We start from the raw sequence: 23,414 nt of genomic DNA on the forward strand, positions 1-23,414 counted from the left end.
ACGCAAGAATGTAATACTAAAAACCTCTGTAAATTTCCACAAGAATGAAATACTAAGGCAGACTGCACGAAACCTATATGGGAATACCAAAAGAATGTGTGCGCAACATGGTTTCATTTCAAAGTGCTGGTTGGAGGGGGCATTGCTTTTCCCTGGAGCACAATTTTTTTTGTGTTGTAGTCAGAATTTGAATGCTAGACCTATTTGCTTTGCTAATGCTTGTTGTGCTGCAGGACTGCAAGGCACACCACCAAACAGATGGAATACAGCGGGTGCGATATCTGCTTGTTTGTCACACCTGTCTCTTTCCTCCTAATTCTCAACTCACCACTTATGCTGCGGACTAGAAGGAAGGAGCTGGGAGAGCTCTCAGTTACATGCTAGCCTGAGCTGTTCCTCCAATATCAAAGAGATTTTCCTTTAGCATGAGTGCTATACACCAAAAACAACAAATGTGTACGCATATGTAGAACATTCTCAGTTTGATTCAGGACCTACACAATACAGTTCATATCTGTAAAGATGTGTTCTCTTAATAGAAATTTAAAAAAAACCTATAACCGATCCTTTTCTGGGATGGCTCCCAGGATATGGAATGCTTTACCCAGTGAAACAAAAATGAACCCTTCCTCGGCCGCATTAAAAAAAGAAGTGAAAGGGATCCTCATGGCTAAATTCACGTGAACTCTATAACTGCTTACGGTATTGTTTTACGTATGATGTTTTTTACGCTCCACAGTTGATCTTCTGTTAGCCTTGTCTCTAGGATTATGAACTGTGTATAACTTTCTCACTTAGATCATGGTATGTTATTACGTGCTTTCCACATATGACTTGTAAAGCGCTCTGTTACTCACATGAGTCTTGTTCGCGCTATATAAAACTTCAAAATATTAAAAAATAATAATAATAATAGTTTTGCAGAAATAATCTAGGGTGAGCCTGTAGGACATCTTCCTTGAATTTACTGAGTGTTTTACAACAATAGCACCCACTTCGCAACACCACAGATAACCTTTCCCCTGAACTGCTTTAAAATGTTTACTTTGAATTGTTCAGCTTTATGAAAAATAGGCAGCTTATACATTTTGAGGGAAGCATTCATATTGGTTGTCTAAAGGCTTATGTTTTTTAGTGATGTCAAACATATTTTTAAAGAAAAAGTGTTATACATTAATGTAATTCTTGATTTGCAGCTTTGATTAAGCATAATTACAAGGCAAAATAAATCAGCTGCATGTTTTTAAACAAAAGATAATAAAAAATATTTTATTGCAAACAAAAGTTTAGACATTTATATTATAAATAAGTGGGTAAAATTGTGAAGCGTTCTGGATTTTAAAAAAAGACTCGAGATTTGATTTCATGATTGCACCATGAACACTAAATAAATTAATAGTGAAATGTAAGGCAATCCAAGGTCTGAAATAGGGAAGCAAACTCAAGTGGCTAGCAGCACCGATGCTGATAGAGTAATATCAAGTTTTCATTATTTTAACGGTATTACATATTTCAAAGCACCAAACAATTGCACAGGATATTTTTGGACCTGCCACACTAAATGCTGGGACAATGGCTGGAACAGATGCACAAAAAAGTAGCTCTGTGTCATAAATGTATAAAGTTAGAAAGACTCTGCAAAAGCAAATCGCCTAAATGGAGGGAAGTTACCACTCTTTATAAATATCTAGAAATGGGGAGGAGCCTAGGAGTTTTAAAATTAAACCTCTTGGTCTCTTTCAATAAAAATGAAGTATAACTCATTATAAAACCAGGAAAAATATGTAACAGATGAATATGTCGAAGGGGTGTAGGAAAACGTATAAGAATTATCAACAACCCACGATTTCAATGTTGTTTTAAAAAAAGCAGATGTTGCATGATGAGAAAAAAACAATTATAGTATTTCAAAGGAACAAAAGTGGCATTAAAAAGATTGCCACAAGATGCAAATATTATATGCTGAACAGACACATAAGTAAAACGTAGAACATTTATTAGTGGCTACTATCTAGACGAGGCCCAAGAGCAATCAAAATGGCACAAGGTGTTGCAAAAGGTTTGTAATCTGACACAGTGAGAATTACATTAGCGTCTTCAGATTTAGAACTGCATACTACACTTTCACTTACCATGTTCTGTTAGCTGAACATGTCCACCAAACAGCCAGCATAGGGAATCTGTGACGGTCCTGAAACACCTCAGAAATTCACTTTTCTCTTCATCCTCAAAGAAATTGCACAATTTAAAGAAGTCAACTCAACGTTTAAACAAGTAAAACATTGTTTTATTTTGTTTTAAATGTGCAGGTTAGTTCATATTCTTTATGAAAAGACATTTAAATATAATAACATACCAGATATTCATTTTGTAGGAGTACAAATAGCCCCTCACGTCATTAGTTCAGCCACACAGTAAAGACAAAAAATATGGTAAAAAGAAAGAAATATGTTTTGCTTGACTTAAACTCCCCCTCCCCCCACCCATGTTTATTGAAACGTTTATCAGGCCAACAAAAAACATAAGGTTTGACATAAGCTGTGAGGAAGAAGACATGTACAAAACAAACAGCATGAGAGGGTTATGGTCAATATAGGGCTTCAAATAGCAGTTTCAAATGTATTTTGCCACCTTACGCAAAATCAAGGCAGCCGCTATTATTAGCCTTCCTAGGTTACCCTGTATTACGTTGTGCTGGTCCTTGTTTATTCTGAACCCCAATCATTTAAAATGCTGGCATTGCTACTAGTAACCAAAACACCGTTGGTGAAACCAACAGCCTTGCTCCCTCCTCAGTCAATGGAAAAAGGCATGATTTAGCCATGTGTATGAGAGTACCAGATTGTGCACCAAATCTGTTTCGAACAAGTAAAGCCTGGTCTTTTTTTTATTCCCTATTCCACAGCAATCAGATTTTAAAAGGCACACTTATTGGGATTTTTTTTGCGTATTGTACAATACACGCGTCAGCAAACAATAATATGTATGACTACGTTGACATCAGCTGCTAAGAGAAAGCAGGCTTTAACAGCACCCGCAAAAGGGTGCATGTAACTAATAGTGCAACAAACACTCTCCACCTGCCCCCCATGACCTAGAGCACTTCCTTCTCCTCTTCTCACTTCCTAAATAAGAATGAGCAAGCTGGTGGAGAATGTGGAGAAGGAGCCTTTAGGACATGGAGTAAGTCTCAGGAAGAGAGAAGGACCAGTGACCAAGTGCAGGGAATGGATGTATAAGGAGGCATGTGTGAGCGGAAGAATATGGAGAAAGGAGGTCAGTAAATCGCGTCACGATAGTACGTTCACAGAGTGAGTAGAATATAGGTGTAATGGCAGAAAGGTAAGGAGGTTATGAAGAGAGCCAAGTGGGAGATATTGGATATGCGAGGCAAGGATAACAAAATTTGAGGAGAATTAATGAAATGTTGTTTATTCCTGTGATTTGGTTTGAAGCTGGTGAGCATAAAATGATATGCCAGCTCTGCAATACTCAACGTCACTTGTACATGCAAAATCACAAAGTAAAATTCATAAAAACATGAAAAAGTAACCCTGAGCATTATTTTTTAACTGGGCTTTTCATATGGTGCCCAAACCCCAGGATGGTAGGTAGGTTACTATCCTTGGGAAGCCCCACAATACTTCAAAGGATTTGACTCAGAAAGCAACTGTGACAGAAGTACAACTGCAATGTTACAATAGTGTAAATCAATAAGAAATTCTAATTATGATATGTTAACTCATAACAGAAATCCTTGTTTTTACTTCTAGGAACGGCTTTGCAAAGAAAAGCAATGCCTGGCAACACACTGCCAGTATCGTCCATGAAGCAGTGGAAATAATTTCATGTCTATCAATGAGCTCTTCGCCAAGACACTAGGAGATGGTGCCGAAACCGAATGTGCATAAATGAGGATTTCGTAATGTATGTGCTCTTTTATATAAAATGAGCTGTACACTTCTTAGCCATAGTGCTCCTCTTCAAATAATCTGAAGGTATACAGAGGAACGACAATGCAAAATAAAACACAAACTGCAGCTAAAACTGTAGCTGTTTGCTGTAGAAGAAGTAGAAAAGCATTTGAAACTAATGACTTCCACTGGAGTTCACACTAAAATCCTCAAAAGTGGTGCACAAGGAATTATACGATTTATATTCTGTTCTATTATATTATATAGAACGGTTCAAATGAACAGGCAATTGGGTGCTAAACACCATACTGCCTGTTTAGTTGAGCCGTTTCATATAATCCAACAACTGTAATTAAGTTTCGCCAACGAAAGGCTCGTATTTGCTGTGGTAAACAAACGGATAAATACATGTCTGCACACAAGCATCATGCAGTTACTGTGTACAATATTTGGTTACCACTTGGTCGCCAGACACCTGTGACCTAATAACGGGGCTGCATTTGTTTTTTGCTATTCCTGCAAATTAATTTGATCACAAGTTCTGTTTTAGGCTGTGTCTGGATGGAATCCGCCTCATAAAATAAGAACACAAGTCATACCCTGACCAGTCTAGGGTAACCTCCACCTGAACATGATCGGAAATCGTTATGGGGTGAATATTAGTATCTACAATCGCCTGCTGTAGTGTTTGGCTCACAAAGACATGGTCGAGATGGGAGTAGGTTCTATGTGAATGAAAAAAAAGGTATAATCTTTGGTGGTGGGTGGAATGAACGTCATGCGTTCGAGAGTCCAAGTTGTGTTCATTCCTGCTTCGCGGGTTGGGAGAAGGTGCCTCTGGTGGTGGGTACATCAAACCGAGATTCCAAATGAGGTTAAAATCTCCAAGTACCATTAATTCCCCATCTGCAAAACCCCCTATCTGGCTGAAAAGGGGGAGGAGGAAATCTGATTCGAGTTTGGGGCATTAACAAGGCTATCGTGCATTGGCGACCATATCGGAGGCATTTGACCATCAGCATTTTCCCATCCCTTTCGGTCTTAACGTTGGTTGTTTGTAATTTAAGGGAAGAGTGAAACAGTAGGGCTACCCACATTATGTTTAGAACTTGCAGATGACCTGTATATCAGCGGGTAGGATTTGTGTTTTAATCTATGTTCCTCAGTGCGTTTTAGGTATGTTTACTGCAGGGCTACTATCCCAAACGTTCGGTCTAAGATATATTTCTAGAATGTGCATCATTTGTGTGGGGAATTAAGGCCTTTAATATTCCAGGTACCTAGATTGATTGCCACAGGTTTTACACTGCATGGCAAAGCTCTATGTGGTTAGGCTTGTCTGTTAAGTGAGAAGCCGATAAGAATATCTGCATGTTCCCCCACAGCTGCCTGTTCCCCCTCCCAACCCTCCCCGCCCACCCAGTCTTCCCCTCTTCTAATATCTCTGGACATGCAGTCAAAAACAAAACATAACTCATTAATACTACAGAGCTTAGGAGCTTGAGCTCCTTATTACAATAAGAATGTATCTGTTGATATAAGTATATAACTGGGGTCTTTGATCCATGTCCGCAGGTGCACTGAGCATAATCTGAAAGTGAGCTGGAGATCACAGGCTCTGGCCGAAAAAAAACAATGAGCATCCAGCATCTTCTGTGGGAGCCTGCCCCGGGCAGCATCGATCAATCCTGTGGGCCGGAGTGGCAATTCAACCTGGAACATGCGTCCGGACAGGGCAAGTTCCCCGGTCCAGATCAAGGCAAGTGAGTCTCGCTCCCCCAGTCCCCACACGGAGATTCAGTAGCCAAGTTCCAAGGAGGTTTGTCGTCGTCTCATTTGCTTGAGCGCCGTCCTCTGTGCTGCTGTTGCTAATGTCCTCCTGTCTTGGCGCAGGGTTGGTCTGAGGAGGGTTCTCTCTGTGCCCAATTCTCCTCCTGTGGGACAGAGATCTCCAAACCCAGCAGCGCCGCTGCTCCCTCCAACTCAGTGAAGTGATACGACCAGTTCTTCAACTGAAAGCCTATGCCAAAAGGATATGTCCATCTGTATCTCACATGCTCCTTTCGGAGATGGTCAGTGACCAGTTTGCATTCTTCTCACCCAAGTAGCACGTGTCACATCCTGGAACAGGGAACAGGGAGCTCCCTGAAACGATACGGAGAATCTGCTCCTTAGTCTTGAAGGAGTGTGGCTTAGCTAGAATGTCTCTAGTGCATTTACCATCTCCCGCCGTCTGTGGCACAACCTTGTGGACCCTCTCCAGTCGCACCTCAGGGAGGTTATCACCCAGGAGATTCGAGAACATGCCCACCACAAATGCTTCTAAATCAGGGCCTTCCGTTCCTTCAACCAGCCCTCGGATAAGAATGTTATCGCGTCTGGAGCGATTTTTAAAGTCTTCACACTTGAGGAGTGCCGTCTGTAGTTGGAAGCGTATGAGTTCTGTGTTCTCCTCCAGTGGGGCCACTCGCTGATCGTGACATGTCGCCTTGTCGTGGTCCAGGGAAGATAGCCAGGTGTTGATGTTCTTCCTCAGGGTATCCAGTGATGAGGTCTAGTCTGTTGTTAGTTCCTCCCTGAGCTCCTTCTTAAAGTCTCCAAGCGAGGCAAGGATGTCTTCCTTTGTCAGTACCATCTCTCCTTCCGCGTTTCCCTGGATTCGCCCTGTTCCCTGAGTAAAGTAGCTGGTGACTCTATTAGACTGGGCCCTCCTTGGTGGCACAGAGGCTATTGACGTTTAGTTGTCACCAATATCAAGCCTGGGTCCCCGAAGGATCAATGGAGGGGACAGCCTCCCGCAGGTTTTCGTCAAGGAAAAAGGGGCTTCTGGGCTAACGTGATACTCTGCATGTGGATGTCACAACTGTCGGCCAGTCGTGAAGGCATAGGCAACCTGGTCTTCACATGGACCACCAGTCAACGAGACCAGCCCAATTGTAAGCCTCCGCCGCTCTCCACTGTAGTGCCAACATGCCCCAGGGTGCAGAGGGTCGCAATAGTAGAGGTGACTGCAGGTCCGCATATGGCTAAATTCCCAGAGCTGCCCCAGAAAGTGGAGGGCAGTAGCACAGTTCCTATGCGAGGTGCTTAGCAACTGAGGGAGCTGTTGAAGCGTCCACAGGGGGAAGACCACACGGCCAGAAACACTCCAGGACCGTGGTGCACACTCCAGGACTGTGGTGCAAACTGCGCTTGTCTTCTCGGCCCGGGCCATGTAGGAGCAGTTATCAGAGGCAAAGGGCCAGATGGAGCTCAAACCAATGGCTCAGGCAGGGCCTACATTCAGCAGTCGAAGGGGCCCCTGCGTCAGCAGCATTAAGGGCCATATGTATCAAGCTAAATCGCAGTCGCAAACGCCGAAATTCACAGAATTTCTGCGTTTGCAAAAGCGAATGAGCAAAATGGCATGTATGTAGGAAAATATCGTGCTAAAGAAGGAATCGCTAAAAATGCGATTCCTAAAATTGCAAGAAGTAAAAATATTGCGATTTTCCTGCGAATACCAATTTTTGAAAATTTGAATTGTGCGAAAATCGCAAATGGGAAATCGCATTAAAAAAATCACAATGAAATGTATGAAAAAATCGCAATTAGCGATTTTCCGAAATTCACAAAATACAGAATCGCAATTACCACCAAGTGGGAGCAGGTGGTAACCAGGTGCAAACTATATAAGGAGTACCAGAATGCAACAGACCCTTTCCAACAATGGCGGGGCTTTACTTGATAGCTAGGAGGATGCGACTCAGAGCTGCTGCGCAGAGGAGGAGACGCCAGGGGAGGATATTCCGTGCGTGCATCACCATCTACCAGCGCACTGAGGAGGACATCTACACCCACAACAGACTGGAGGAAGACAGTATACTAGATTTAATTGAAGAACTCAGACCCTATCTTGAACACCCCACACGCAGGACACAAGCCATCCCCACTCACATCCAGGTCCTGTGTTCACTACACCTGCTGGCCTCAGGTAGTTTTCAGGGTGTGATACCCTCAGCAGGAGTGGTGTCACAAAGTGCCCTTTCGCGCTTTTTCCATGCGTTCCTCGATGGCATGGCACAGAGGATGCAACACCACATTTACTTCCCCAGCACCCCACAGGAACTAGCCCAGACCAAGCAGGACTTTTACCAAATTGCCCAATTCCCCCCACGTCATAGGATGTATAGATGGGACACATGTTGCAATATCCCCCCCTCAAACAATGAGTACATATTCAGGAACCGGAAATGCTACCATTCACTTAACATACAGGTGGTGTGTGATGCCAAAAACATCATCACTGACATAGTAGCAAAGTATCCAGGCAGCACACATGACGCTTTTATCTTCCGTCACAGTGGGCTATACCGTAGACTCTCAAGAGGTGATTTTGGCGAGGGATACCTACTAGGTAAATGCATTTAAACATAGGGCACATTTCTACTCACTACCATGTGCAGTTCAGTGACTAACCATTGACATTTCAACCCACAGGTGACAGTGCTTATGCAGTCCGGGATTTCACCAGGACACCCTACCTGAATCCTGCTAATGCTGGGGAGCGGCGATATAACCGAGCACACATTTCTGCAAGAGGCACCATTGAACGCACATTTGGGATACTGAAGAGCAGATTCCGATGCATACATAAAAGTGGAGGTGCACTCCAATACAGCCCACAAACATGTTGCAAGATAGTGGTAGCATGTTCCATGCTGAACAACATCGCCACCAGGAAAGGCACACCAGTGGAGCTGAGTGAATCTGAATCCTCTGACGTGGAGGGGCCCGGACCTGGACGCATGGCAGCTGGTGTAGCTGGTGCTGCAGCTGGGCGCCAGAGGCGTGATGAGGTTACGCGCAACTACTTCTAGGTAAGAAATAATGACACAACGACCAATCTTATGTGTGTGACTGTGTTTTAATTCCTTAATTGCAGGAGAAACAATGCCACACGTCCTTCATGCCAACTATTCACACTCCTATTATCATGCACATGTTTTTGTCACAGTGCTACAATTATACAGGAGTGATTGCAAAGTCAAGTCTGTAGTTGACCTCTCCCAATGGTATCACAATGAACCCCCCATATGCGGCGCTGCCTAGCTAAGGCCCCTGCTGGTTGTTGTACCGCGTAATCCTAATTGTACGTAGCAGGCCTCTTGTTCCTGCCACTACGGCGCCTCTCCATGATGGGGTGTTGCTGCTCCGCACTGACTGTGCGTCTCTTCACTGGGAGTTAGTACTCCAGGGCCTGTAGTACGGACTACCCGCAGCTCGTCAAGAGCAGATGTTGCCTGCACAACTGCTGTAGCGATGTCCTGGATGCCATGGGCAAACTCCCGCTGCATTACAATGCTGCGCCTGGTCTGGATGTTAGTGGCAAAGGCCAAGCGGTAGATGGCCTGTGTATAGCGGTCCATGCACTCCAGCTCTCGGCGCCTAGCAGCACGTTCTGCGCGCAGCTCACCACAAAGCGCATGCATGGCACCCCTCAGTTCACCTTGTATTCTCCTGAGCCCTGCCCTCACCTCTCGTTGTAATGCCTTAATGTTTTTCGCTTGCAGGCGCTGCGCCTGCAACATATTCAATTCCAGGCCGGCAAACACAGATTCATCACCCTGATCTCCAAAACTGCTGGTCGTGCGATGTCTGCGCCTGGCTGTGCCTTGTGGGACATGGCTGTCTTGTGGACGGGACTGTGGCTGTGTGTCTCCAGAGTGCAAATTTCCATTGTTGTCCTCTGCCTCGTCCTCCATTGGTGGTAGTGGTCTAACTATGTTTCTCCTCTGTTTTTTGCGAGGATTGACAGGGCTGTCCTCCCCATCTGTTTCTTGCTCCTGCCCTGCGTCACCAGGGTCTGGAAGTTCGGTCACTGTTCCACTGCCGATATGCTGTGTCGTAGATGGTGCTGTGGACAGAACAGCACACATTTATTAACTGTACTCTTTTGCAATGTGAAAATAAAATATTTCACAGTTTGGGATTACATTACTTTTTTATTTCCCTTTCCTGACCTGCACATGCAATATTTGACTAGCGTGGCTGATTAACTCAACTTTGAATTTCATGTGACTACATCTCCCAAGATGCATTGCTGTGCCTGCCTGTGTAGCTGCTCTGGCCTCAAATGTGTTTTCCCTGACCCTAGGTCGTTGCTGGGGGGTGTCTGGGGGGTGTTAGGGGTGTGATGGCATGCTTCTTACCTGGTCTAGATGCTGGTTGATCTGAGCGGTCTAGGTCAGCCACGCTTTCTGGTAGCAGGGTACCCTCCACAAGTTCCTCCAGAGGTGTGGAGTCCGGCACAGTTGAGGTCCCTCCACCGGTGTGCCGTGACTGCTCCAGCCTGGCAGCTAGCTTCTCTTTGGAGCGCTGGCGCAGGTCATACCAGCACTTTCGTAGTACATCCACACTCCGGTGTGTCACTCCCAGCGCGTTCACTTTTCCGTGTATGTCAGCCCAAATGCGCCTTTTACGGGTCTCTGGCACCGTCAGGGAATTTTTGCCAAACAGTAAATCATGATTTGGCACCATCTCCTGGATCAATGTCTCCAGTTCAGCCTCTGAGAATGTTTGTTTTCTTTTTCTGGCACATTCTCCCTCCTGCTGCTGCTGCTGCTGCTGCTGCTGTGTTTCAGGCATGGGCATGTTTCCACTTTCAGCCATGGTGATTCAGTAGCACTGTTCACTCTCCCTCTCTCCCTCACTGTGACTCTCACTCAGCAACTCTGATGCAGCATGGTTAGTCAGTCACTTCCAGGTAGTGATGTCATCAAGCTGCACCAGAGTTTCCGATTGGCTGATTTACGAAATTCGCAAATTTGCGATTTTTTCCGTTAAGGAATCGCTAATTTGCGAATTCCGGAGATTAAGGAATCGCTTTTTGGGTTCTCGCAGATAAATAGGGATCGCTAATTCAGAATCGCAAATTGTTACCTTGATACATATGGCCCTAAGTCACTCCAAGCGAGGCGTGCGGAGCCCCACGAGAGAAGGAGCACTCAGGCTGCAGCTCACCTTACTGCTGGGTGGCGCGGTGGTCCCGGGTGAAAACCGATATCTCCCGGAGTCTCTGTAGGCACCTCATGGTCGAAGCCATGTTGAGGTCAGGCCTCCGTGCCGGGGAATCTCTCTGCCACAGTCTCCAGCCTCAACAGCTTCCAATCTCACCTGAAAACACCACCGGGGCAGCTGGAGCACATTCCCTTTCACTGATGCTCACTAAAACTCCTCATTCCTGCTGGCGGCTCCGGACTGGCCCCATTGGCCGCCATGCTGTCACGCGGTCTACAGGGCCGCAGCAGAGGTACACCCTTGCGGCAGGTCTCAGATGACAGGCTGGGCCAGGCCGGGTCGCTGCCGGCCCTCTGATCACCGGATCGAATCAGCCATGATTGGTTGGCGGTCAGAAAAGAGCCTTACAGTGAGAATGTTCGATGTATGGTGTGGAGCCTCTGTGGATTCCGTCCACACGGCCTTGACAGTTGGCCACGTCCCCAAGGAATACTTTTTCACATGTCTCTTTGTGATATTACCTTCAATTACTACTTGGAGCAGCCATTTTGGACAACGGCCATCATTCTGAAAACAGACAACATGAACGTTTTCAAGTCCCAGACAGACAAGGTAATATAATCCACAATTTCTTAGACATATCTAGTCTGACAAAACATGAACATCTTGACTAACAACAAACCCACTGGTGGCTACACAATGTATTCTTCTAAACGAGGGAGCGCTTTAGAAAACACAGTTTGAAATTTAGCAGAACGGTCAAAACTGGCTTCTTGTGATAAATTGATCTACAGAACAAAACGACCAAGAAAAAATATAGATTCAATCCTAGAACCTTTAATACAATTGTTAAGAGAAAACTTTACTTAAAAATGCTGCTGAAAACAACAATAGGTATATAAAACATCAATACGAGACATACTAAAAATGCCATAACAAGAGATACTCTCACAGAAATCCGCAACCTTAATTTTTATAACAGTTTTTTTCTTAAATTTGACAGTTATAGATCATAGTTACTTTTATTTTCATATTGATTTATGAGTTACCCTTGATTTATTTATCTATTTTGCTACTTTTGTAATACTTCCTTGAAATACTGAATAAAACCATTTAAAAAGAGTAAGAAATTGATATCCTGTGCAAAACAAACTGATCATGGAATTGAAAAATAAATAGGCCCATAATGCAATAAGTCTTACTTTAATACCTTTATTGCACGTATGAAACGTGCTTGCAGTCGCCGGCCTAGAAATAGCAGATTATCAACTGCTGAAGGAAGCACACTGCTGTAAAATTCTTCTGGATTTTCTGCAGGGTCCATGCCAACACAGCAGTTACTGGTAACAGAGCAAAAGACTTTGTTTTAGCATTGCAAACCATTTCAAGGTGTTCAGCAATAAGAACTTCTTGATCATATAAACACTACAATAAAATTGTAAACACTACTTCATTTCAAAAGTTTAATATTAAGGGAGCAGAAGGAAACCATTAGCACAGATATAAACCGTTGAGCTGATTGCAACTTTTCCCTAAAGCCCAGTGAGATGGGTGCAATAACAGGCAGAAACTGTGAATGACTGCCACAGCTCAGGGGTTCGGACTCCTGCCATGGAGTCTTTTCCAAGTCTAACAAACGATTAAGTCTGTTTTTACTGCAGACCTTTTTTCTTCGAGTGAATTTCAGTGTTGAAGACAAATCTTGTCTACCAGCTACAAACCACTCTGCAGAACTTCACCACTGGCAATTAATTAACCAACATTCCATTAATGAAAAGTAAACAAAACCTGAACATACAAATTCCAATCAACTATCCGATGTTAGCAACAATCTACAGTACACAGCTCAGTAATCCTCCTGTCTGCATGCAGAATGTATTTTTTAAAGCAAGATATGTCTGTTTCCAAACTTCTATATTCCTTATTAATGGCATGTTAGTTCCGAGCCAGTCTGCAGAGCTTTACTATTTTACACGGTTATAATCAACATTCTCTTTGTGAAAAGTAAACAAAACTTTAAAATTCTAATCACTGCTCATTGATAGCTGCTCTTTGCTTTGTAGAACACATCTTCAACAATCACTCCCTTCTTCAGACGGAATGTATTTTACCAAAGCAAAGGTTTACATTTTTGACAGCATAATTGTCACAGGTGGCCTACCCTGTATCCTTATCATTCCACGGTAATAGGAGAGGCCCACACAAGCGGAGTCAACCATGATTGGAGTTTAACCCACACGAGATGACCCAACCCAGATTGGAGGACAGGGCATTCACAAGAAAAGGGGAACTGGAAGGGAACAAAGGAACAAAGCTGCGTGAAAGAAGGACTTTTTAGAATGAGGAGGAGCAGAAAGGAGAAAGCTGTAGCGGGGATGGAAGCAGCAAAACACTAGAAGCAGCATTGACCAGAGGTGTGAAAGAGAATTGAAGAGGGACACAGCAGGCATGCAATATGGAACTAGCATCAAGTCTGGAGTGGTTCCTTTTCCAGACTTTGGTCTTTCTCTATGAGCATAACTTATGCTGTGACATACCCGTTTTTCTCATATCATATCGACTGACCACTTCGTACAAGAGACAGTCTCCCTCACTGATATATCTTTTGATAAAAAAAGACTTAATCTTGACAAAGCAGGTACACTTCTGAAGAAGATTCAACGTGAGAAGAATCTAAGGCCTCAGACTTTCTGTTTGGGGATTCTTTAGTTTATTTTGGTTTAACTTAAAAAAGATTGATTTTTAAAAACCCAGACATGCTGTACCAACTACCAACTAGAATAAATACCTTTCCAAGCTTCTAATTCAATGTCTGGCAAAGTCTAAACCATTACAATATTGTATCCTTTTTAACTATAGACAAAAAGTATAGTTCAGTATTTCACTTGGTGTTTTCAATATATAGTCCTCCATCTGAAAATACACCGTTTTTTGGGTAACTGCTACAAAATGAATATGCAATATAAGCAATATTTAACAGGTTATGTGTGTAATATAGTGCTTGTTTGCAATCTTGGGATTGGTGATATTTACAAACCACTCAGACATCCCAATCGTGGTTTATATCACATCACGAGTATCCCATGATGGGTATGGAGGAGCATATTACAGTTACATCCTACACATCCCAGATATTACATAATATCTGGTAGACAGACAGACACACACACACACACACACAAAACTAACCAAAGTCAAAGCAATGTATGGTTCAATTGCAAAACCTTATAAGCCATGAATATAAGCCCAGGGGATAGAACATCATATGGATTGTCAGCGGTGTCATCAATGATGTGTTTTGAGAGGTCATGTGTGATGTGAGGTTATGAGCATGCATGGCAGGAGCGCAAGTTAAGGTTCTTGTACTGTGTCAGAACTGCCAATTTTCAATACTGCATGAACCATAACCTACTTTCAAGTGTATTTGTTCAGTGAGTTTCAGAATTGTTTTTTCAAAGGGACATTTTCATGAGTTGGTTGTTTGGCTGTATAATGGTGGGAGCGTTATCCTATATTTATATATGAGAGGGCATATAAGGGCGTATATGTTTGAAGGTAATTGTGTGGAGATTTGTGGTGGCTGTGTTGAGATAAGTGGATGGTGTGTCGATGCATGAAGTTAGGTGTGTGATTGTATAGGACGGTGGGTGTGACCCCTTGTGAGATCTGGATGAAACATCTCCACACTAGGTTTCATTTGCTCACTGGCCATCGAATTTCATAGAAATTCCTCAATAAGGGTCAAAGTAACTAAATAACAGGACTTACATTGCCACTCCCAACTTTTTTCTAATTTTTTTTATAAACAACTATATTCTTTTTCTGAACAACAACAGTTATCCAGACCCCTTCAGGCTGTCGCTGGTCATCAGCAAAAGAAAATATAGCATCACTATTACAGACAAGGAAAAAGGTCTACAACAGACAAGTTGGGGGAGATATTTCCCACATATTCATCATAGCAGGCAAAGCCAAAGTGGTCCAACCATTTACTCCAGATCATTGCATGTTTATTAGGGCAAACTCTTGCTTCATACAGTGGTTTTTCCTGTTGTGCATGCCAGTCCACCCCTCGACATCACTGAGACATCAAGGGCAGATTGGGAGATTTCCATCTTTTTGCTATATCTTTATTGTCACCATGGTGGCCACCTCCAGCAGTGCCCAAGCAGCCCTCGTGCCCCCGGTCCCACAAAGATGCAAGATGCCCAGGAGGAGAGACCCCCCCCCACCCCCGCCCCCCAGCACCTCCGACAGTTCTTCAGCCACCACAGTCAGGAACTCATAATAACAGGGCAAGTCCAGACCATATGGTAGAAATCTGAAGGAGCATATGGGCATCTGAAGCATGCCGGACTTGAAAGAAGGTGCGCTTTGTGGAGGAGGCTGGGAGTGAGGTAGGCACCGGACAAGTAATATGTCCTGACCAGCAGCAGTCTAGAGGAAATCGTGATAGTTCGGGGGTCATCATAGTATCACACCAATCATCGCCTTTCAGCTGCTCCATCCAGTCCTCCCATTCAGCCTGCAGGGGTGTCAGCGTGTCGGGTACATTAAGGACCAATGAATGATAAATTTTGGAGATACCTCCCTTCGATAACAGGCCCATCAGGATTTTTGACTCTAGGGGACTAAGTGAAGGGAATGTTGGTTCAAGGGAAATATGTGTCCTTAACGCGTGCTGCAACTGTAGGTATTTATGAAATTGTGCAGGTGATAAGACATAGAAAGACTGAAGTTCTTGAAAACAACACATCCGGGTTCCAGACCTAACATCCCCTAGCAGGGAAATGCCTATCCCAATGAAGAAATGCCTCAATGCCAGCAGTTTTGTGCAACCACCTCCCCTTCCACAAAGGGGTTTGTTGAATGAGTTTGGAGTGCAAGCTGAAATGCCAGAGCACGGCACACTAGCTAAGACAGACCACTCTGGTCATATCTGAAAGGCTCTTAGGGAGCCGGGTGACGTAGAACATCCCCAGCACACCCTAAACCCCAGTGAGGTTAGCTACACACGATATACCGGGTCTGATCACCCCCCATTAGGCCAATCATTTGTGTCCGACATGCTAAGTTGTAGATGTATAGATTAGCTTTGGCCAACCCGCCATCATAAGGTGACCACTGACACCTTGGGAGAGCAAGCAGCAGCCTGGACTTGTGCCATACAAAAGATGTCGCCTGGGAGTCCATCTCCCTGAACCACTGTCGAGGTATCAACTGTGGGAAGTTTTGGAAAATATTATAAAAACATTAGCAGGACATCATTTTATATAGAGCAATCCATCCTAGCAAGTTGAGTAGATAGGGTTGCTGTCTTTTCAGGTCCACCTTCAACTTTCGGATCAGCAGGGTCAAATTAGGAGTCCAAGTCATCTCAGGAGAAAGTGCTATATGGATGCCCATATACCAGAAGCTCAAATGCTACACTAGTAGGTTGTCTTGCCACTTGACACACTCACCAGGGGGATGAAGAGGAACCAGCGCTGACGTTACATGGTCAACTTGTAGACTAGAGGCTTCTGCCTAAGGTTGAAGGAGACAAAGGAAACGTGGGCCAGGTTCCTCAGGTTTAGAAAGGAATAGGAAGACATTGTCGGAATAGAATGCAATGCGGTCATCATGTCCCATATCCCACTCCTGTACTTGAGGATCACTGCGTATAAGTCAGGCCAGGGCCTTGATGACAAGGGCAAAAAGGAGAGTGGAGAGGGGGCATCCTTTCCTAGTACCCTGATCATAACGAATGGCCCCTCCCACATTTATCTTTGCCTCCCCTTTTTGTGGATTAGCTCAAAACTTAACATAGCAATATAAAGGTAAACCTGATAAGTGTCGGACACATTTTGTGCGGATTTGTTAAACAGTGCCAAATTTATTACCAAATAAACAATTCTTTGAACCCTCATCAGATCACCTTCCAACTGAGAAAATCAAGACTAAACATGGTAAGAGGCTGCCAAACTTAGTGCAGATCCATGAAATAGTACCATTGTTATTAGCAAATAAGAAATATTTTTATCTCACTTCCCCTCCGACCTACTGGATATGGACACAAAAACTGGAATACCTGCACTGAATGGAGCTTGCTAACTGCCTGCCACATTCATGCAGAATCATCCAATAGTGCCAAATTTAGGGACCGGTTTAGATCTTGGCGGATGGGTTACTCCGTCACAACGGTGATGGATATCTTTCGGCCAAAATATAAATCCCATGGGATATAATGGGATTTATATTTCAGCTGACAGGATATCCACACCGTTGTAAAGGAGAGACCCATCCGCCACAATCTAAATCAGGCCCTTAATAACTAATGAACATTAATTGCCCCTCCCCTTTGATTTATTGGCACAAAACTTGACATACCAATAGAAATCCAATCCTTCTGAACGTATGCAAACGTGTGTGCAAATTTGTCACACGGTGCAAAAGTTATTAGCATTCAATCACTTTTGGCACCACCTTTTAAGTGGACCCCCAACCCTTTGTACATCTGCACAAAGTTGAAAATACCACGGATAAGCTCAACAAGCCAAATTTCCTATATATTCATCAACCAGAGCTTAAAGTTACAGGCAATTCAACAAATACTGTTTCAAATGTTATGCTACAGAAAAGTGTTAACCATTTCAAGCCTGACACCTTTTCAAATGCTATTATCTCACAAACTACTGTAAAAGTTTAGACCAAACCAAGGTAAAGTTCTATTTCATGCAATGTTTGGTGCAGAATTGTTTAGCTCCGTTTGCTGTGCCAGTGAGCAAAATTTCCTATTGCAGCTAAAATGGGAAATACATCTTTTTGACATATCCCATCACCTTTGGCATCTCAACAGAACTGGACACAAATTAGCACGCAGGACCTTTCTTCTTATGCTAAGAGAAGGCCAGATTTGGTGAAGTTTCATGCAAGGGATCCAAAGTTATAGGCAATAAAAAATGCCTTTTCAACGTCAAGTGTGTCTAAACCGTGAATAAAAAAGTGGCGATCCCCACTATGTAATATACATACTGCATATAGAAGGAGGAAGAGAGACTGGGTGGAGAAAGAGCGAGCGAGAGAGAGAGAGGGAGAGGGAGAAGGAGGAGCAAGAGAAAGTGAGGGCTCTATAAATACACACCATACCACACCATACCTGTGAACTGAAAAATGCCCAATGTTTGGTCAATTTGCAATGCTTTTTTTCTACTTTTGGTACTCTGGCATGCCATTGCACACTTAATATTTGAGGAAGGTCCAGAACAACATGGGTGCAGTTCTGAAACCAAATACGTCGTACAAAAACACTTGCATAATTACCAAAAATATGTAGTATGTAAAGAAAGGTATAAAAAACATTAACTTTCCTCTTGCTATGAGCTCAATTATGTTAAGAGCTGGGATTAGAACAATACTTTAACAGACCTAAAGAAAGTCCAACATAAAAGGAGAGTTTACCTTAGTATGCTTGACAGATTTGCAGCAGTTGACCATCCACCAGCCACCCGAGAGTAATCTTGCTTCAAAACCATGCTACAGTATTGGATTAGATCGTAGCTGTATATGTCTTCTTTGAGTTTCTTTGATTCTTTGCTCACTGATGGCACACTTTTTAATATTTCTAGGAACATTAGAAGGCATTAAAATACAGCAGTAAGAGAAAAAAAATTAAAATGACTTCACTATGTGCACAGAATTCAGAGGGGGAACGGGTATACTATAAATAAATTACCTTTCAGCTTGAGAAGTAAAACAGGAACATTGTCATTGGAACTTTCAGCAACTTCAGTAGCCAGAGACAATATTCTTCCATCAACATTCTCTGTCTTCATAGGAGCCATTTTGCCCTATTATAAAGGTGAAAAACATAAAACTAAGTTAAGTGTCAATTTTTATTAAGCTCATACCAGCACATTGTCTGTACCTAGAAATCTCTGACTAGTCGATTGTGGCTGAAAAAAGACACCAGAAATGAAAATATGAGATTACACATTGTGGACAACCCAAGAATATAACCTCAGTCACATCATTCCAAATTCAAAAACGTCACTAATTCATGTTTGTGCAATAATACAAATACATTGTTGATACTGAAATCACACACACAAACACATACACCAGTCTCTTCCTACTACTGCTACGGAAATGTTATGGTAGACTCACACCAAGGATGAGAAAAGTAAATCACAATTCTGTCTATCACTCAAGAGAGCAACTGGATGAAAATTGTGGTAAAACACTTGAAGTCCCAGACAAAGGATGCTGCCGGCCCCCTCCAATACTAAAATGTAACAATTTTACCACAGGCAGCAGTTTTACCTGACTGTCCAAATATGAGAAACCTTCTTTCAGAGCGACCAGAACTGTTAGCACCTGATTTATTCTATCCAGAATGCACTTTGAATTCTTTTTTATTTCACACATTTTTTTTTTTTATTGAGAGAGATGAGTAAGCATTACAGACGTGAGCAGAAATCATGCATGGTTCCGGTATCAACAAGAGCAAGAATGCAAGTGTAACGGGAACAAAGGAGGGGTAAATTAAATTAACATAAGAAACTAAAAACAATAATCAATTTAAACAAAAATAATAATGTAAAGCACAGGCATTGCATCAGTACATTTACAAGGTTACAGTCATAGGTGGAGCAAGGTAGCCATATAAGTCAATGAGGTTAGTCGCCTGGGCAGGTAGGCAGCCCGAACTATGGGCAGGGTGTATATGTGCATAATCATGGTGGTTTAAATAGGTCGAAGTGAGCGTCCAGCGAGGACCATAGGTTCCTATAGGGGGGGCGCCAAGGTGTAGCTGCCAGCGCAATATTGTCGGCTCCTCTGAGGTTCGAGACCCAGTTGAGCCAGTGGGGGAAAGAAGCTTTGCCAGTGTCCTTCCAGTTATTCAGTATGAGTTTGACCGCTGCTGTCAAAAGTAAGTCAAGTAGGGCTTTATCATTTTCATTGAGGTTAACAGCTTTGGTGAAACCCATGACTAAGGTTGCAAATTCCCTCGGGAGCGAGACATGCAGCACTTTGGTGATAAATTCGAAAATTCTATCCCAGTATTCGGATACACAGGGGCATTTGAATATTAGATGTTCAAGGTCCCCACCCTCTGCCATGCAGTTCCAGCAGGAGTCATCTTCCTTGATGTTGTGCAGGAAGAGTCTCCTAGGAGTCCAAAAAGCTTTGTGGAGAAGCCAGAATTTAGATTGGGATAATGTAGGGCTGATTTTGTGTCGTGAGGCAGATTCCCATATTCTGGCCCACTCTGCTTCCGAGGTTGGTGTGGAAGAGTATGAGTCCCAGAAGGACTGTGTGGATGTTGTCAGCTTTGTGGACTGTGGGCGGATCAGTTTGTATATTCTGGACACCTGATGACCCAGTCTATTAATCGTGTGTAAGTAGCCAGGAAGGGAGGGGGTGATGTTGGATAAGTCTGTTTTGGAGAGGGCCACTTTGATGTGTAAGAAGTAATAGAAGTCTATGTTCTGGAGTTGAAACTTGTTTTGTAGGTCGTTGAAAGTGAGTGGCAACGGACCATCAAACAGCTGATGAGGGAAGTGTATACCCTTCTCTATCCAAGTAGGATTATTCATTGGTTTTCCTTTGTATAGCAGTCTGGTGTTGTTCCACAGTGATTCCCATCTTGATTTACAAAATTGGTGCGGTAAAAATTTGCTTACGTGAAGAAGGGCAGCCTTCGTGTTTCTGAAGATGGTACCTGAGGATACAGTGGGTTGTGGTTTGGTAGTGAGGAGGGTGGAAGGGGGAAGGCCACGCAGAATGGATTTTTCCACCATCAGCCACACTGGGGTGTAGTCTGGGTGTGGAATGAGCCAAAAAGCCCCTTGTCTAGCTAAGAACGCGGTTTGATAGAGCTTCAAGTCGGCTAGATTGACGCCTCCTAGGGATTTATCCAGCCTTAGTTTTTTTATGCTAATTCTGGCTTTTTTCCCTTGCCAAAGGAAGGAGGAAATTAATTTATCAAGTTTGGAAAGGAAATCCTTTGAGAATGTGAGGGGCAGCATAGTGCTCAGGTAGTTGATTAGCGGTGATATCATCATTTTTATAGCTTCAATCCTTCCCCACCAAGTGATAAATCGTGGGGACCAGCCGTCAAGGATTCTTTTAACTTTTGTCAATGTCAACGTTTCGTTGTGTGTGATGGTGCTCATTAATTTGTCGGTAAACTCTATTCCTAGATATTTTATAGCTCCTGTCTGCCAAGCTAGACCTGAGGTACCAAGAACTTCTTTGGTGGTGAAGATGTTTAGTGGTTTAACTTCGGACTTATCTCTGTTTAACTTGTATCCCGACAGGTACGAGTACTTGCTGATTGAGGTCATGAGACCCTCGATCGATTTGGCCGATTTGCACTTTGAATTCTTAATAGCGTTTTTATTCTAGCTGATTTAGAGCAATGTTGAGATTTTCAAGGCAATTTTCTATTTCCTTTGTGGAATCATTAACGTTTTGTGGAATTTCGGGACCAAAATAAGCATCATGGATGAGAGGTGGGTATTAGCAATCAGCGAGACTTCCTTGAATTCACAGAGAACCATGCTATCTGAGCGCAATAACAACTTGTTTTGGCACAACATCATAATGTTTAGGTCTCGCCTCGGCAGAGCGTGAGCTGTCTCTTCAAGATATGCTATATTCAGGAGATTGGCATGAAGCTCTGCCCACTTTCCGCCCATTTTTTTTTATTCGCTCCTGTCACTGTCCTTTGTAAATTTTCGCTTTTCATTGGTCAATAGGCTTAGTATTCCCTCCTTACTACTACCTTTTTAGGTCGAGGACCTAAAGGCTGCGCTTGCGCAGTCTCCGGTCGGAGATTTAATGATTTGGAGTAAGGGGGCTTGAACCCGCCTCTCTCCTCCTCTCTCCTCCATTGGCTGGCTTCCTAAACGGAGGCCAGTTATTGGAGGAGACAGGCGTCACTCCAAACAAGCCCCGTCTCTTTCGGATTTGGGGGCGTGTTTTTGGTGTTCTTTCCACCTGCGACGTCATCCATCACTCAGAACGCCAAAACACGCCCCCGAATCCGAAAATGTTAGGAGCTTTGCAGCCGCCATTTTCCTGCTCCTTACGATGAGGTAGGCCGCTGCTGTCTCGTTCCCCGCCGTGTCTTTTTCCCGCCCCCCTCCCGCTGTCCGTATCTTTGTTCCCGCCCCCCCTCCCGCTGATTAGGTCGGCCGCTGCTGTTCTCGTTCCCCGCCGTGTCTTTTTCCCGCCCCCCTCCCGCTGTCCGTGTCTTTGTTCCCGCCCCCCTCCCGCTGATTAGGTCGGCCGCTGCTGTTCTCGTTCCCCGCCGTGTCTTTTTCCTGCCCCCCTCCCGCTGTCCGTGTCTTTGTTCCCGACCCCTCCCGCTGATTAGGTCGGCCGCTGCTGGCCTCAGGTATGTGCAGTCATTAGCCGCCTGCTGTCATTTCCTGCACTCTGTTTGTGTTGAAGCCGCGTCGCCCCCGGGGGTGGAAGCAGCAGTGATGCGCGGGGCTCGAGTCTGCGGTTCAACCAGTCGTCAACTCTCACACCCCTGGACATGCTCACTTCTCTCCCCCTTCCCTGCACTGAAGTCATTCCACGGCAAAACTGAGCAAGGTGCTTTAGCTCCACTCTCATGTTAGTTACCTGGAGCACAGTATTTGACTGAGTAAAAGTTGTGTTATTCCATCTCAAATGTAGTGTCAGTGCCTCTGCTGTGCCCTATGGTGGTGTCTCCTGTGCTGGCACCTCCAAGTGAAGTGATAGTGCTGAAACCCACACAAACTCAATCGTGCTCGTAGAAGAGTTCCGACTTCCAAAAGGACCATTGCACAGTCTGGACTATTTACATACTCCACGCTGTTAGAGGAGGGACACCGCCGAGCAGGGATGGGGCCTCATCCACAGGAGCTCCAAGCCTTACAACGATCACCTGTCATGAGATCCCTTGGGGCACCAGAAGCGTGGACTGCCCTCCACCACTTCCTCTCCTGGCTTGGATCGCGAGAGCAGGCAGGGAGTAGAGGTCCATCTGACCACGCGTCTTAGGAAGAGTATCTGCACCTACTTCTTGATGGTATCGGGTGGGGTCCCTGTGATTTCCCGGCAGGAGAAGTGACAAGTGTCCCTCTGCTGCCACCCACTCTCATCCATATGCCTACTCTTTTTCTTGTTGCAAGACAGTCACTGTGTAACTGAAGCCTTCTTCTCCCCCTTTGATATTATTATGCATTTAAAGCAATCTGTGTTCATATATTCTGTATGCACTGCTGGCGGAATCTGAGTAAAGTGTGTAGTAAAGCCAGTGTTTGTATATGCTAGAAGGCCAAACTCCACCCCTTTTCATTGAAAGCATAACTTGGGTCTGGGCATCAAAGCATGGCTCAAGGTGGACTCTTACTCAGACCTCTCGTCCGTTTCTTTCTTACACATCATTTTTGTTTTGACTGCAGTCACGGCCGTGGCCTCAACATTCCAATGTTTACCTTCTGAAGCTTCAGGTAACACTACTTTTGGTGAGTACGGCTGCCA

The 23,414-nt window shown here is 44.0% G+C and overlaps 1 protein-coding gene across 1 annotated transcript in view; it reads right to left on the minus strand.

The window, feature by feature from the left end:
- IQCB1 (IQ motif containing B1) overlaps positions 1-23,414 on the minus strand; it is a 378,653-nt gene that overhangs the window by 314,068 nt on the left and 41,171 nt on the right. Inside the window, exons 3-6 of the mRNA XM_078682448.1 lie at positions 18,628-18,742; positions 18,354-18,516; positions 12,124-12,253; positions 2,133-2,226 (exon numbers count right to left, since the gene is read on the minus strand). Coding sequence (XP_078538574.1) covers positions 2,133-2,226; positions 12,124-12,253; positions 18,354-18,516; positions 18,628-18,736 — 496 coding nt within the window. The 5' untranslated portion in view covers positions 18,737-18,742. The remainder of the gene's footprint in view (positions 1-2,132; positions 2,227-12,123; positions 12,254-18,353; positions 18,517-18,627; positions 18,743-23,414) is intronic.

The sequence above is a fragment of the Lissotriton helveticus genome, chromosome 3_1 (genome assembly GCF_964261635.1).
Source record: "Lissotriton helveticus chromosome 3_1, aLisHel1.1, whole genome shotgun sequence".
NCBI lineage: Eukaryota > Metazoa > Chordata > Amphibia > Caudata > Salamandridae > Lissotriton > Lissotriton helveticus.